At 42.2% G+C, this 17,747-nt stretch overlaps 1 protein-coding gene across 3 annotated transcripts in view; it reads left to right on the forward strand.

Annotated features, from left to right (window-relative positions):
• The window catches only part of LOC134575108 (pulmonary surfactant-associated protein D-like), an 823,731-nt gene that overhangs the window by 784,976 nt on the left and 21,008 nt on the right, over positions 1 to 17,747 (forward strand). For all 3 annotated transcript variants that reach the window (XM_063434276.1, XM_063434274.1, XM_063434275.1), the window contains exons 4-5: positions 13,129 to 13,245; positions 14,643 to 14,726. In XM_063434276.1, coding sequence (XP_063290346.1) covers positions 13,129 to 13,245; positions 14,643 to 14,726 — 201 coding nt within the window. The remainder of the gene's footprint in view (positions 1 to 13,128; positions 13,246 to 14,642; positions 14,727 to 17,747) is intronic.

Here is a 17,747-nt window from a genome sequence, read left to right on the forward strand (position 1 = left end):
TTTTGAGAGTATTACTAATTGAAGTATGCTGAGTAAGAAAATGTATGTTTTATGTTTGTGACATGTATATTTTAGAAGTTATAGATATTGTGTAAAAGTTATGTTTAAACTGTATGTATAATGGGATTATGTGTCACACTAAGGGGAGGGGATGTGTGGGTTGCACCCGTGATACTATTGGTTATTTTATGCCTCCCCCTGGGTGTGGCCTGTATGTGTACTCTTGTAATAAAAGCCAGGCTGGATGTGCCAGTCTAGAGTTCCTGTTTAACCCTCAAAGTGAAGTGTTGTCTCATTATTGGGGGAGGATTTATTGCATGCTGTTCCAGTTTGACTGCTAGGAGTGCAAACCTATTCGTATGGTTCCTATTCAACTGTCTACAGCATTCAGAGGCTTCAGAGGATTCATATACTTCTCTGATTCGGTGATTGTGGTGTCTGCCAGAGTGCTTGGAGTCCTCAGGAAGCGCTAGGAGCATCCATTAACGGAGGTACCCAGTCGGGGTGCCAGGCGATCCGTTACAAACGCATGCTGTTGCCACCACCAGAATGCAGTCATTGCAGAGCTCAGCAGTGTGGCATTTTTTTTGTGTGTCTGCCTCTGACAACAGCGATGCCATTTGCAACCTGTGCCAAAAGAAACTGAGTCGTGGGAAGTCCAACACCCACCTAGGTACAACTGCTTTTTGAAGGCACATGATCACACATCACAAACGCCTATGGGATCAACACATGAGTACAAGCAGCACACAAACTCAAAGCCACCATCCTTCAGCCACGTCAACCACTGCTGTCCTCCTTGCCCCCTCTCAACCATCCGCCACTCCGTCTCTCGTCTTGAGCAGTTCCTGCTCATCTGCCCACAGTCAGGTGTCTGTCAAGGACATGTTTGAGCGTAAGAAGCCAATGTCACAGTCACCCCCTTGCCCGGCATCTGACAGCTGGCTTGTCTGAACTCTTAGCCCGACAGCTTTTACCATACAAGTTGGTGGAGTCTGAGGCGTTCCAAAAATTTGTAGCTATTAGGACACCGCAGTGGAAGGTACCCAGCTGAAATTTCTTTGCACAAAAGGCAATCCCCAACCTGTACTCGATTGTGCAAAAGGAAGTAATGGCATGTCTGGCACGTGTTGGGGCAAGGGTCCATCTGACCACTGATACCTGGTCTGCAAAGCATGGTCAGGGCAGGTATATCACCTACACTGTGCATTGGGTAAACCTGCTGACGGCTGCCAAGCATGGAATGCGTGGCTCTGCAGAGGAGTTGGTGACACCGCCATGACTTGCAGGCAGGCCTGCTGCCACCTCCTCTACTCCTCCTACTCCATCCTCTTCCATAACCTCCTTGGCTGAGTCCTCTTCTGCTGCTGCGTCTTGCTCCACATCAACGGCACCCCCCCAGCTCCCCAGGTACTATTCCACGCCGTCTTGGGGTTGACTTGCCTGTAAGCAGAGAGTCACACTGAACCAGCACTCCTGTCCGCCCTGAACGCACAGGTGGATCAGTGGCTGACTCTGCACCAACTGGAGATCGGCCAAGTGGTTTGTGACAATGGAAGAAATTTGTTGGCGGCATTGAATTTGGGCAAGTTGACACGTGCCGTGCATGGCATATGTGTGTAATCTGATCGTACAACGCTTTGTGCATAAGTACCCAGGCTTACAGGACGTCCTGAAGCAAACCAGGAAGGTGTGTGGCTATTTCAGGCATTCCTACACGGCCATGGCGCACTTTTCAGATATCCAGCGGCGAAAAAACATGCCAGTGAGGTGCTTGATTTGCAACAGCCCGACACGTTGGAATTCAACACTCCTAATGTTCGACTGCTTGCTCCAACAAGAAAAAGCCGTTAACGAGTATTTGTATGACCGGGGTGCTAGGTCAGCCTCTGCCACGTTACTGGACGCTCATGCGCAATGCCTGTAGACTCATGCGTCCTTTTGAGGAGGTGACAAACCTAGTCAGTCGCACCGAAGGCACCATCAGTGACATCATACCATTTGTTTTCTTCCTGGAGCATGCCCTGCGAAGAGTGCTGGATCAGGCCGTAGATGAGCGTGAAGAGGTCACCATCACCACCAGAAACAGCCTTATCAGCATCGCTTGCTGGACCTGCGGCAATGCTGGAAGAGGATTGTGAGGAAGAGTCGTCAGAGGAGGAATGTGGCTTTGAGGAGGAGGAGGAAGACCAACCACAACAGGCATCCCAGAGTGCTCGTTGTCACCTATCTGGTACCCGTGGTGTTGTACGTGGCTGGGGGAAGAACATACCTTCAGTGAGATCACTGAGGACGAGGAACGGGACATGAGTAGCTCGGCATCCAACCTTGTGCAAATGGGGTGTTTCATGCTGTCGTGCCTGTTGAGGGACCCTCGTATAAAAAGGCTGAAGGAGAACGACCTGTACTGGGTGTCCACGCTACTAGACCCCCGGTATAAGCAGAAAGTGCCTGAAATGTTACCGAATTACCGCAAGTCGGAAAGGATGCAGCAGTTCCAAAATCAATTGAAAAGTATGCTTTACACAGTGTATAAGGGTGATGTCACAGCACAACGGGAATCTAACAGGGGAAGAGGTGAAAGTAATCCTCCTCCTCCTCCCACGACCACGCCGGCAAGGACAGGACACTTTACAGACGTGTTGTTGATGGAGGACATGCGGAGCTTTTTAAGTCCTACGCATCGCCACAGCCCTTCTGTCACGTCTAAACATTTGTTATGAAGGGACACAACTGCAGATTTCGTATAGTTTGAATATTTATTATAAAAAGTAAAAGGTATTGACTTTAATTCCAATTTACAGGTACTGTAGTTTTAAGTAATAAACGATAACTGAAGTCCACAATTATAAGCACTGTAGCTTTAAGTAGTAAATGATAACTGAAGTCCACAATTACAGGCACTGTAGCTTTAAGTAGTAAATGACAACTGAAGTCCACAATTACAGGCACTGTAGCTTTAAGTAGTAAATGATAACTGAAGTCCACAATTACAGGCACTGTAGCTTTAAGTAGTAAATGATAACTGAAGTCCACAATTACAGGCACTGTAGCTTTAAGTAGTAAATTGCAGACACTGAATCAATAAAGAGTCTCTTAGTAGAATCAACGGTTTAGGTGATAAGCAGTCACAATAGCTGTTCCATAGACTTTAACCGAAGCAAGACAGATGCAGCTAACTGAGATAAAGTATGAGTTGAAGTTAGCTGTAACGGTTTTGTATTATCGAAGGATTTTGGAGACAGGAAATAACAGCTTGAGATGCAATGCTTATCACAGAGGTTTTACTTAGCTTCCGGCACATAGAACACTGGTTCCCGAGATCTCCTCAGAGGCGTTTATCCTGGATGGAGAGTGTTAAGCTTTTAGTTGTTGATGAGGAGAGGTGAAGGGAACTTGCAGAGTCTTTCAGTCCGGTCTGGTAACAGAGGTTTTCACAACGAAGTTGTAGCCGGTTCGTGAGTACGGAACGTAGTTCAATAATCCAGCCTAGATCAGCTGGTGCAGTCAGATTAAATAGGCAGACCGTGTCATAAAGGGGTGTGGCTAGGCTCCGTGGAACCAGGAAGTAAGAGGATACCATAGTTAAGGCATGACACCTTCGGGGGCCACCCTCAGAGAACGACTCGACCGACAGGTAGCAGGCTACCTCGCCTTAACTGCAGATATCGACACTCTGAGGAGCAATGAACTCCTTGACTACTGGGTGTGCAGGCTTGACCTGTGGCCTGAGCTATCCCAATTTGCGATAGAACTTCTGGCCTGCCCCGCTTCAAGTGTCCTGTCAGAAAGGACCTTCAGTGCAGCAGGAGGTATTGTCACTGAGAAGAGAAGTCGCCTAGGTCAAAAAAGTCTAGATTACCTCACCTTTATTAAGATGAATGAGGGATGGATCCCGAAGGGACTGACAGTGGGCAATACATTCGACTAAAAAAGGCCTGATGAGGGGGACAACTTAACATACCACTCCTATCTGGTGGCACATTAGATTGCACGTGCAGTTTCCCAAATTTGAAGTAGGAGGACCAACCAAGCATCTTTTTCCATCTCCCGGTTTCTAAAATCAATGCCATATACACGTCCCCTGATAGGGGACGTAACAGGGATTAAACTGATAGGAATAGTACTACTTAACACACCTTATAATAACGCAGAGAGAGGCAATGCAGAGAGAAGATTCTGAAGAAGAGGAGTCAGAGGAGGAAGGTGGCTTTGAGGAGGTGGAAGACCAAACACAGCAGGCGTCCCAAGGGGCTTGTTGTCACCTTTCGGGGACCCTTGGTGTTGTACGTGGCTGGGTGGAGGAAGAGACCTTCAATGGCATCAGTGAGGACAAGGAACGGGACATGGCTAGCTTGGTATCCAACCTTGTGCAAATGGGGAGTTTGCAGTTGTGCAAATGGACTTTCAGTCCGGTCTGGTAAAAGAGGTTTTCACAACGAAGTTGTAGCCGGTTCGTGAGTACGGAACGTAGTTCAATAATCCAGCCTAGATCAGCTGGTGCAGTCAGATTAAATAGGCAGACCGTGTCATAAAGGGGTGTGGCTAGGCTCCGTGGAACCAGGAAGTAAGAGGATACCATAGTTAAGGCATGACAGTACCCCCTCTTTAATGAGCAACCTCTGGGTGCTATTGACTTGGTTTAGAAGGGTAACGCTTGTGAAATTTGGAAATCAATTTGTCAGCATGAACGACAGAGGAGTTTTCCCATGTATCTTCATCAATTCCATATCCTTTCCATCTGATGAGGTATTGTAAGGAGCCACGATGGATCCTTGAATCCAGTATACTTTGAATTTCGTATTCTTCTTCACCCTGGACCAATATGGGATCAGGAGAAGTAGTGACATTTCTTTGGAAAGGGTCAGGATGATGAGGCTTCAACAAGGACACATGAAAAACAGGATGTAGCTTTAAAGTTGGTGGAAGTTTCAATTTAACAACATTACGGTTGATAACCGATATTATTGGAAAAGGACCAAGGAAAAGAGAACTTAACTTCTTTGATGGACGATTTGTAGAGATGTTCTTTGAGGAAAGCCAGACAAGATCACCGATTTTATAAGAAGGTGAAGGTTGTCTTTTTGTATCAAAAAACTTCTTTTGATTGGAGGAGGCCAATTCTAGATTCTCATGCAATTTCTTGAATAAAGAGGACATATTAGAGATTTGATTAGAATCGGAGAGATTAGATGAAGAAACTGTCTGAGCAGGAAATGAGGAAGGATGAAATCCATAATTGGATAAAAATGGAGTCATTTTACTGCTGGTATGAAAAGAGTTATTGTATGCGAATTCTGCCATAGGTAACCAAGTTATCCAATCGTCTTGTAAGTGAGAGCAATAACATCGTAGATATTGTTCTAAGCATTGGTTGACTCTTTCAGTTTGTCCATCTGTTTGAGGATGATATGCAGATGATAGTTTACGTTGGATATGAAGAGTGGCACATAATGCATTCCAAAATTTGGAGGTAAACTGAGTTCCTCGGTCTGAAATGATTTCGTCTGGCAGTCCGTGGAGTTTGACTATGTTATCAAGAAATATTTTTGAAAGTTCAGAGGATGTGGGTAACTTCTTTAAAGGAATGAAATGAGACATTTTCGTGAAGCGGTCTACCACCACTAAAATGGTGGTATGATGATGAGAAGGAGGTAATTCTACCATAAAATCCATAGAAATGGATTGCCAAGGTCGTTCAGGAATTGGTAATTTCAATAATTGACCAAATGGTTGATGATGGACATGTTTTGATCTTTGGCATACAGAACAAGATTTGACATAAGATTCAATAGTTTGGTCTTGACGAGGCCACCAATAGTATCTTTTAGACAATTCAAGGGTCTTTTTTATACCTGGATGACCTGCCAGAGGAGAATCATGAATAAATTCGAGTACTTTAATTCTGAAAGAGGGAGGTACGTAAATCCGGTCCTTGAAGTAGTAGAGACCGTTTTTCTTGGATAATTGAATTGATTTAGGAAGTTCGAGAGCATCTTCACTGAGATCTTTAATGTCATCAATAAGAGAAGATAAGATTCCAATGACTTTAGGCGAAGGAGGTTCAATTTGAGTGTCTTTATGGATCCTGGAAAGGGCATCAGCCTTTTTGTTTCTAGACCCAGGTCTAAAGACGATTTGGAAGTTGAACCGGGAAAAAAAGAGATTCCATCTCACTTGTCGAGCAGACAGTGTTTTATTGGAGTGAAGATATTCGAGATTTTTATGGTCAGTATATATGATTAAAGAGTTCTGAGCACCTTCAAGAAGGTGTCTCCAGGTTTCTAAAGCCACTTTGATATTTAATAATTCTTTTTCTCCTGTAGGATAATTCTTTTCGGCAGGAGATAATGATCGTGAGAAGAAGGCGACAGGATGAAGAGGTTCTTGAGGAGTTTTGTGTTGAGAAAGGACAGCTCCAATTGCAATTTCCGAAGCATCCGTTTCAAGGACATAAAGATATGAAGGATTTGGAAGTTGAAGAATAGGAGCTGTTGTAAATTTTCTCTTTAATTCAGTGAAGGCAGTTTGAGCCTTCTCGTTCCAATTGAAGGGATGTTTTTTACTGTTAAGTTGATTGAGTGGGTGAGCTATCTCAGAGTAGTTTTTAATAAATTTTCTGTAGAAGTTGGCGAACCCTAGAAATCGCTGTAATTCTTTTACTGTAGAGGGAACAGGCCAGTTGATGATACAATCGACTTTTGAATTATCCATACCTATTGAATGAGGGGAGATGACATAACCTAAGAAGGTTATTTCTTTGACGTGAAAAATACATTTCTCGGGTTTAGCGAATAATTTGTGAGTTCTGAGTCTTGATAACACCCATCTGACATGTTTTCTATGTTCCTCAGGAGTGTTGGAGTATATGAGAATATCATCTAAATAAATGATGACACAGACGTCCAATAGGTCTCTAAAGATATCATTTATGAAATGTTGAAAAGTTGCAGGGGCGTTGCAGAGGCCAAAAGGCATCACCAGATATTCGAAGAGGCCATATCTTGTTCGGAAAGCAGTTTTCCATTCATCATTAGCCTTTATCCTGATGAGATTATATGCCCCGCGAAGGTCAAGCTTAGTGTAGATGGTAGCAGTTTTCAATCGTTCAACCAGTTCATTGATGAGGGGAAGAGGATAACGATTTTTAACTGTTATTTTGTTTAAGGCTCTATAATCAATGATAGGACGTATAGTCTGGTCTTTGTTTCTTACGAAAAACATACTTGAGGCAGCAGGTGAACTAGAGGGTCTAATGAACCCTTTCCGTAGGTTTTCATCAAGATATTCTTTGAGAATTTGTAATTCAGCCTCAGAGAGAGGGTAGATGTGCCCAAAAGGTACTGGGGCACCAGGTATGAGGTCTATAGGACAATCGTAGGAACGATGAGGCGGGAGCGTTTCAGCTTCTTTTTTACTGAAGACATCTGAAAAGTCTGAATAACAAGAAGGTATGGTTGGTTCTTTGGAGATTTGAAGAATAGGAATTTGCTGTAAACATGTTTCTTTACAATAATGTGAGTTAAAGGTGATAGAGAAAGGAGACCATGAAATTTGAGGGTTGTGGTTCCTTAACCAATTGATCCCTATTATAACGGGATAGAGAGGTGATGGAATAACATCAAATACTAGAAATTCAGTATGAATATGATTGGTGGTTACCTTTAGAGGGATGGTTTCATGAAGAATCGGTCCCGAGGAGATAAAGGAGCCGTCAATCACTTTAATAGGAACAGAAATGGCTTTTTTCCACAAGGAATTTTATTCTTTGTTACAAAGGTTGAATCGATGAATACTCCATGTGCACCAGAATCGATGAGAGCTTCAGTCACAATTCTCACCTTATCCCACTGTATTACAAGGGATACAGGTGTGAACGGAGTGGTCGATGTTGAGGGGAGTGCACTGAAGATTGCAGAGGTATAGGCTTGTCTACCGGCCTTTGTCCGTTTTAATAAGGGACAATCAGAGACCAGATGATCTTGAGAGGCACAATACATGCATAGGTTTAATTGACGTCTTCGGTTCTTTTCTGCAGGAGTGAGAGGACTTCTTATTACCCCTATTTCCATAGGTTCACTTGGTAAAGAAGTTTTTTCTGGAGCTTTTGAGGGAGTAAAAGGTTTTCGGTCTTTAGAATGAAAAAGGGCTTTTTCTGCCTTTCTTTCTCTTAATCTTCTGTCAATGCTGATTGATAAGTGAATTAGAGCGTTCAAAGTAGTAGGGAGTTCTGTTCTAGACAGTTCATCTTTTACAGCTTCAGATAAACCAATTCGAAATTGGTTGCGCAATGTGATGTCATTCCATTGCGTTTCTACAGCCCATCTTTTAAATTCAGCAATGTAATCTTCAACAGGTCTATTTCTTTGCTGTAGTGTTCTGATTGTTAAATCAGCTGTAGCTTGTTTGTTAGGATCTTCATAGAGAAGAGACATGGCTTCAAAAAATTCATCCAGTGAGTCTAAGATGGGGTCGTCGTTTTCCAGAAAGGAATGGGCCCATGACATAGGTTCACCTCTTAGAAAGGAAATAACCGAACACACTTTAGTTCTTTCTGTAGGATAAGATCTGGGTTTCAAAGCAATTAATAATTTGCAGGTGTTGAGGAACTCCCTGTATTTTGAACGATCTCCAGAGAACTTTTCAGGGTTACATACAGCAGGATCGCTAGCCGAGTGCAGAACAGTATGAGGAGTATGAGTTTGTAGATCTCTGACATAAGTGAGAATTCTTTCGTTAGTAACTTGCAGGTCTTGCACACCTTGGGCTAGTGTATCAACTCTTTGATTCAGCGTAGTTATAGTAGAATCGAAATCTGCTGGATCCATTACAATGGCTGGATTATTCTGTCACGTCTAAACATTTGTTATGAAGGGACACAACTGCAGATTTCGTATAGTTTGAATATTTATTATAAAAAGTAAAATGTATTGACTTTAATTCCAATTTACAGGTACTGTAGTTTTAAGTAATAAACGATAACTGAAGTCCACAATTATAAGCACTGTAGCTTTAAGTAGTAAATGATAACTGAAGTCCACAATTACAGGCACTGTAGCTTTAAGTAGTAAATGATAACTGAAGTCCACAATTACAGGCACTGTAGCTTTAAGTAGTAAATGATAACTGAAGTCCACAATTACAGGCACTGTAGCTTTAAGTAGTAAATGATAACTGAAGTCCACAATTACAGGCACTGTAGCTTTAAGTAGTAAATGATAACTGAAGTCCACAATTACAGGCACTGTAGCTTTAAGTAGTAAATTGCAGACACTGAATCAATAAAGAGTCTCTTAGTAGAATCAACGGTTTAGGTGATAAGCAGTCACAATAGCTGTTCCATAGACTTTAACCGAAGCAAGACAGATGCAGCTAACTGAGATAAAGTATGAGTTGAAGTTAGCTGTAACGGTTTTGTATTATCGAAGGATTTTGGAGACAGGAAATAACAGCTTGAGATGCAATGCTTATCACAGAGGTTTTACTTAGCTTCCGGCACATAGAACACTGGTTCCCGAGATCTCCTCAGAGGCGTTTATCCTGGATGGAGAGTGTTAAGCTTTTAGTTGTTGATGAGGAGAGGTGAAGGGAACTTGCAGAGTCTTTCAGTCCGGTCTGGTAACAGAGGTTTTCACAACGAAGTTGTAGCCGGTTAGTGAGTACGGAACGTAGTTCAATAATCCAGCCTAGATCAGCTGGTGCAGTCAGATTAAATAGGCAGACCGTGTCATAAAGGGGTGTGGCTAGGCTCCGTGGAACCAGGAAGTAAGAGGATACCATAGTTAAGGCATGACACCTTCGGGGGCCACCCTCAGAGAACGACTCGACCGACAGGTAGCAGGCTACCTCGCCTTAACTGCAGATATCGACACTCTGAGGAGCAATGAACTCCTTGACTACTGGGTGTGCAGGCTTGACCTGTGGCCTGAGCTATCCCAATTTGCGATAGAACTTCTGGCCTGCCCCGCTTCAAGTGTCCTGTCAGAAAGGACCTTCAGTGCAGCAGGAGGTATTGTCACTGAGAAGAGAAGTCGCCTAGGTCAAAAAAGTCTAGATTACCTCACCTTTATTAAGATGAATGAGGGATGGATCCCGAAGGGACTGACAGTGGGCAATACATTCGACTAAAAAAGGCCTGATGAGGGGGACAACTTAACATACCACTCCTATCTGGTGGCACATTAGATTGCACGTGCAGTTTCCCAAATTTGAAGTAGGAGGACCAACCAAGCATCTTTTTCCATCTCCCGGTTTCTAAAATCAATGCCATATACACGTCCCCTGATAGGGGACGTAACAGGGATTAAACTGATAGGAATAGTACTACTTAACACACCTTATAATAACGCAGAGAGAGGCAATGCAGAGAGAGGATTCTGAAGAAGAGGAGTCAGAGGAGGAAGGTGGCTTTGAGGAGGTGGAAGACCAAACACAGCAGGCGTCCCAAGGGGCTTGTTGTCACCTTTCGGGGATCCTTGGTGTTGTACGTGGCTGGGTGGAGGAAGAGACCTTCAATGGCATCAGTGAGGACAAGGAACGGGACATGGCTAGCTTGGTATCCAACCTTGTGCAAATGGGGAGTTTGCAGTGCGTTAAACGGGGAGTTTGGTCTGTCACTGTGAAGCGGGCGTAACCCTTACACTACCTGATCGATACAACATCATACCTGATGTTTTAAAGCACGTTATTCCAAACAATTTAGGAATGTTAGGTGATTTATGCCCTTTATGGATTAAAACCAGACTCTGCATCAACTACGTAATTTTCCATGGGAGTTTTGCCATGGATCCCCCTCCGGCATGCCACAGTCCAGGTGTTAGTCCCCTTGAAACAACTTTTCCATCACTATTGTGGCCAGAAAGAGTCCCTGTGGGTTTTAAAATTCGCCTGCCCATTGAAGTCTATGGCGGTTTGCCCGTTCGCGAACATTTGCGGAAATTTGCGTTCGCCGTATGCGAACGGAAAATTTTATGTTCGCGACATCACTATTCCCCGCTGAACATTGCTTAGAGTATAACACTGCCTCCACCGGCCTGCATTCTTCCCATAGTGCATCCTGCTGACATGATTCATCAGACCAGGCAAACTTCTTCTATTGCTCCATGGTCCAATACTGATGCTCAAGTATTGGACCATGAAGATTGCTTTCAGCAGTGGACATAGGCACTCTGACTGGTCTTCTCCCAACAATGCAACAATCTATGTGTTCTGACACCTTTCTGTTACAGCCAGCATTAAGGTTTGTCACCCATGACCATGACGCCGGTTCACCGGTTGTCCTTCCTTGCACCACTTTTGGTAGGTATAAAATACTGCATAACTGGAACACCTTACAAGACTTGCCATTTGGAGATGCTCTGACCGCGTCATGAAATTAAAGAACTGACTGTTCACTTGCTACATATTATATCCCACCCCTCAACAGGTGTCATTATAACAATATTGTGGCGGAACCCGCCTCGCCACTGGGCATTGGAGGGGCCTGGCTGCCTGCCTCCTACCTGCTGACTATGGCCCCTGGAAAATTGGTACATTTAACCCCTTAAGGACCACACTTCTGGAATAAAAGGGAATCTTGACATGTCACACATGTCATGTGTCCTTAAGGGGTTAAAGAACTATATGTGGGCATGTTGTATTTTATATTGCTGCTGCTGGCCCTTTTAAAAAACAGTGTAGGGACACATGGAAACCTTTTGGACACTTTTCTTCCCCTTTGAATCCCTGGGAAGGTGAGGCTCTTCCCCTCCCCCAGCTCCATTGTTCTCCAGCAGGGCGTTGTCCCAGGGACACTGCCAGACCAGGTAAAGCCATGCTGGCAAGGGATCATAAAGGGACGTCACCTAACTTTTTAACCCCTGGACGGATTCATGTGATTTTTACATATGTTGCTCCCCAAGTTATGCTGATCACAGAAATATAAGTCCGTATGTGATGTAAGATCAGGGGCTTATTAAAATGTATAAAAAGTGTAACTTTTCAGCTTGGAGATAATTGAGTAGATACAGTAATTGACTCAATTATCTCCTAAGCAGAGGGGAGGAATATGCTGGGTGTGTTTCTATTGTCCCATTGTGTCTGATTGGCTGCTGTACTTGCATTGTATGAGTTGTAATGTGATTATTGGTTGTTCTGCAAAACCCTGTGGGCTGTAATGTGTTTGGGGATTGGGAATAAAATAGGCTGTATAGGCCAGTACAGGGAGTTCCTGTTTTAACCCTCAAAGTGAAGTGTTGTCTCATTCTTGGGGGAGGATTTATTTTATGCTGTTCCAGTTTGACTGCTAGGAGTGTAAACCTATTCGTATGGTTTCCTATTCAACCTTCTGCAGCATTCATATGCTTGAGATGATTTATATGCTTCTTCGGTTCGGTGATTGTGGTGTCTGCTAGAGTGCTTGGAGTCCTCAGGAAACGCTAGGAGCATCCTTCAACGGAGGTACCCAGTCGGGGTGCCAGGCGTCCGTTACAAATATGATCAATGCTATTCACTTCACCTGTCAGTGGTTTTGATGTGGCCGATCAGTGTACAATCTCAACATTACCCCTTTGAAAATCAAGATATTATTGAGTTGTTTGTGGAATAAGGAGGCCTGGACACTGATATATCTACACTCTCCTGAATAATTTTGGGAATCATGATGCCTTTAGAATCTTAGAACAGATAAAATGAAGAATGAAAACACAACAAAAATAAAAAATAAAGGAATTTTTACAAACTCACATATTTCTCAACACTAACCACTACAAACTCATAACAAACTATTTGATTTAGCAAGTTCAGGCTTGTTGCTTATACATATGAATTGTAGCATTAACTTGTTATTAATATGTTTTTTGTTCCAAGAAAAATAAATTCCCATTTTTAGTGATGAGGGAATATTTCTCCCTCTGTATTTAAAACAAAAACTGGACATCATATTGGGGATGTGATTGTGGTTTAGTTTGGAACTATGGCAACACAGGAATGTTCACAAATTCATCTGTTTTTTTAAATTTGATTCTATGTTACCAAGCAATTTATGAGGCATGCAAATTACATTGACATTTATTCTGGTGTTTTACAAGTAAATCAATATTCTTGTTCTAGTTCAAATTTTATAGTTATGATCTAAACTATAAATCATAGGTCTCCAAGGAAACAGGGGAAGTCAAGGAGCGCCGGGTAAACTTGGCCCGCCAGGAGTGAAGGGTGAGAAGGGTTCTGTTGGCGAAAAGGGAGAGCAGGGCCGGAGTGCTACATCAGGTAAACTAGCTTATAACTATATTATAAGGAATTACATTCAATTATTTCATACCCATATGCTAATTTCAGTTAAGAGGTGAATATTGTATACTTCCCAAGTGTACTTATTTAAGTGGGACAGTCCCTATATTGGATTCAAATCCCTATTTATATCCTTATGTCTCTCTTTTCTAGGAGCTTCATAATGGTGATGTGTGTTTAGTGTATAACAGAGCTCCACACACCTAAAATTAAAGTGTCCCTCTTTGTCCATTTGAAATGTTAGGAGATATGATACTAGGAATTCTTTATAACATAAACATTTTATTCCTGAAGCATGTTAACACTTTTACCAGAAATGGTAAAAACACATAATTCTACATGATTTCCACAAATCACTAATAGCTAAAAGTAGCAAATCAAAGTAATTTTCTGTAAAATGTTTCAATATTGCTACATTTTGCTTGAGGTTACACATATATGTCAATCTTCTAACTTTTCCATAATAATGGTTGTGCTCATTTGTTGTTGTGTCCCCTTTTAACATCTCAATTTCCAAATTTTAATTATTATTATTTGTTATTTATATAGCAGCATATATTCCATAGCATTGTACAATAGAGGCATAGACAGATAAATAATAATCAACATGTACCTGCCTGTGAACTTACAATCCTGCAAATACAGTACTTTTATACCGAGTGCTTATAGCAAGATAACTTGTGAGGTGTGACGTTGAGATGCCTTCTCCTCTTTTTGGTACACAATTGCTATCAATGACAACTGATGTGCTACGGGTGTCTTATCCACTCCCCATCTCACGCTGTAGTCACTTGTCTTGTGAACACCTTCATGGATGCTGTACATATTTATCATAGTCCAACACCCTGTCTGCCAATAGTGCAGTCCACCAAGAAATATCCAAGTACACTTTATACATTTGGTCTCTGCTGTCCTTAACTATAAGCATTTTCAAGTCATGTTAGTAGTCTTGGATCAGAGTATGTGGATATAAAATCAAGGAATGGTTCTGTCTAGATTTCTACAAACACTCCAATACATGAATATGCTCATGATTAAGGGCAGCAGAGCCTCAAATCATCTTTGTTCTTCTTGTCCCTGTGATCTCTTGTGGTAAAATGTTGTTGTTTTTTTATAAGAAGAAATTAATACATGTAAATTTACATTTTAATGACTTTTCTTCTGGTGGATTGTTTAAATTTTAACTTATTCATGAGATTTATGAATAAGAGAGTTATGAGACAAATTTCTCTACCTGCATTGCACGGGGTAAGAAAAATATACCTTAAAAAATAAGACATGCAAGACCTGAAACTTGATTAATGGAAAATTTGTGCAGGTGGTTTACCTACAAAAAGTGCAAATAGATTTTAAAATGAGCTTCTTGGTTTTTGCAGAGGTCGAAGTAGTTAAAAGCCAAATGAAGACTTTGGAAGGACAAATGCAAATGCTTCAAGCAGACTTAAACAAGTATGCAAAAAGTAAGATTAACTTAAAAATGTTGCTTCACTTGTGCTGGTATCTCTTAAAATGAATTTTTACAACATGGTTCACATCTGCTATATTTATTTTTTTTAAATTCTTTATTTTTTCAGTGCATTGAGATATAACAAGCGGGCATGTGGTACCCCAACGGCAGTCCTCATGCTTTTCGAGAAACAGTTATAACATTAGGGTTTAGGTTAGTACTTGCACAATTTTTATATTATAGGTTAATTCACATAGAAAGCATTGCATTCTCAGTGCATTTTTATATTTATACAATGGTAAACAAGCTAGGTACATATATCTAACTGCAAATCATTCTTCATGGCTAAAACTTTGCTGATTGTTAGTTAAATAGGAAACAAGCTTTGGTGTAGCTGAGACTTTGCATATTTATAGTAAAACATAGATTCGAGTGGGGCATGCAACTAGTCTATCTCTGGCTGCTTAATCATGTGCTTGCTGAGTGCTGCTTAAGCAAAGGAGATAATTGGTAAAAAAAAAAAATGATACAAATAATAAAAATCTTAGCATGTGATGTTGCTCTATGCTTGGTACACGTTAAGAAATATGTGATTTAAAGGAAACAAGCTTAGTCTACTTATAGGGTTCAAACATCAGGAATACAGTTTAGTACATGCTAAAATTAATTAACATAGTGAGTGTTAGATATTATAGCGTGGTCGAACTAGTGTGGTTTAGCTCAAAGACATCGGGTAAACTGCATTGCAGAGCATAGTAACCGGTGGCACTAAGGCTGTACGCCTTCACATTATGTGTTATGGTACGTGTAGGCTGGCTAGTGTATGTCTAGGGTGAGTGGGTCTCGAGAGTAAGTGTCCATACAGAAGTGGGTAGCCGGTGTCCCAAGTAACCTTAGGGTGGGCCTCTCTCCCATAGTGCCGGTCAACCGATGCCACGTGTGGGCAAAGTATAGTCCTGTGCCAGTTGCTGGAGCTGCTTGCCCCACGTTCTGGGTGTGTAGAGGAGAGGAGCGGCAGAGGCGGTTGCAGGTTCTCCTGGTGAGTATCTGGGGGCCTTGGCAGTGCCTTGTGCTGATCGGCGTTGTCTCTGACCTTTGCCGGATCGCTGTGGCAGTGTTGTGGAATCCGCTGGTTTAGGCTCGGCAATCCACCGTCTACTCGCGCTGTCTGGGTGGGCTATACCCCTCCTGAGTCTGCTTTGGGGGGGTGTTGCTGTCCGACGGGGCTGCCTATAATGTTGTGCCGCATTTTTATGAGCGTTGTGCAGGCCTTCTGCAGACGCGGCTTTGCTCCGTGTGGGTACTGTTGGGTTGGGCCGCGTCTTAGAAGTGGCCATATGGGGAGGGGGGTTTATCCCATCCTTCTTTTTGCCTGTACACTGAGATCCCTGCAGCATACTGCCGGTTGAAGATTCTGGTTGTGGGGGCCACAGTAGAGCCTTTAGCTTCTTCCAGGTGGCCCTGAATATGCGGTTGTACCTGAGCTCCATCTCTCTCTCGATCGTGTACACGGCATTATAGCATGGGTCGACCGCCATCTTGTGGGCTCCGCCCGTGGCCCCTGGGCTGTGTGGTCCTGTCGCTTGAGCCTTGCATGGCCGGTTAGTCACTTGAGCTAGGACCGGGATGTCCCCCACCGGTCCAGAGGGGGGGGGGGGCTCCGGGTCTGTGCTCTCCTTGCCCTCGGCGGCGGGAGAGCTGCCGTCTCCCCCACGGCCGCCATGCCAGTAGGCCTCAACGGCATGTGGGGGTTTGGTCGGGTCGATCGTCGCTTGGAAGGTACCGCTTTGTGTGTCCCGATTTCCCCCATCGCTTGGGAGCCCCAATCTGGCTGTTAGGTGCCGTTTTAGTAGGGTTATGTCACTTTTTTGCCTCTGGATTGTGGGGATATTTATGGGATAATAATGTAAACAGATGAGAAATTGCCCACTATTTCAATTCTCAGATCCCTAATCGTTATCGTGTTAAATGAAATGTAAAACCATATACCGGTAATTAAAAATCACAAATTGTTATAAAAATAGATATTTATTTCTTAACAATTTAAATAATAATGATGAGTAACATGCATGATAATAATCAATGGAATTCGAGTATAACATGAATATGTAATACAATATGGCAATAATAATTAATATGCAGTATAAAACAATATGCAATACAATAGGCAATTTACTTCCTGGTTAGTACAGCATAGACTCCATTAGCTGTCAAGACTGATTTACGACTCTTTCTTTACAGCGAAGGAAACAGAGACAGAGCATTCCTTAGAGCTGCAGTAAAACTTTCTGGCAGAAGTAACCCTTTCAATGCTGGTTAGACCTCCTAAGTAGTTAAGATCTACTCCTATGTAATTTTAATAAATAACATTTAACCAGTCATCAACCATTTCCTTGATTTTATCCAATGAGAGAAATCTACTATGTTATATTAGCTGATATTTTATTAATTGTCTAAATAGATATTTTATCTTATTTTAGAGCCAATCAATACAGCTGGATAAATGGTCATGATATGCTAACATGATATTAATCACACAAATACATTAATGATTATATTGATCCCAGCTGCAGATGGGATGCTATAACCATATATATATTCTTTAATAATTAAGATTTCTAAATATGAAATCAAACATGATTTATCCAGTCATATATCATGCTATTAATTTTAATTAATTTAAATTAATTAATTAAATGCCTGTATATTTACCAGTTAAGTAGATATTTTCTCATCAGACGTTCTCAGGTAGCTAAGTGTCAAGGAATGTTTCTCTCTCTTGCTCTGCATGGAGTGTAAGAGTTTCTTGGTTACTCTGATCGCCCGATTCTGCCTGGATCTCTCTGAATCTCCCGAGAGTGTTGTAATGTCTCTCTCTTCAATCTTTGGATTTTTCTGAATTCTCTCTCTTCCCTTGTCTTAACTTTTTAAAGGGGAAATTCCTCTAAGTGATAGCCAATCACAAATGTGGGGTGTGGTTGCCTTCTAGGTAATCATTTTAATATTCAGACTCTAGATGGCAGTATTGTTCCAC

The sequence above is a fragment of the Pelobates fuscus genome, chromosome 10 (assembly GCF_036172605.1).
Source record: "Pelobates fuscus isolate aPelFus1 chromosome 10, aPelFus1.pri, whole genome shotgun sequence".
In the NCBI taxonomy this organism is placed as follows: Eukaryota; Metazoa; Chordata; class Amphibia; order Anura; family Pelobatidae; genus Pelobates; species Pelobates fuscus.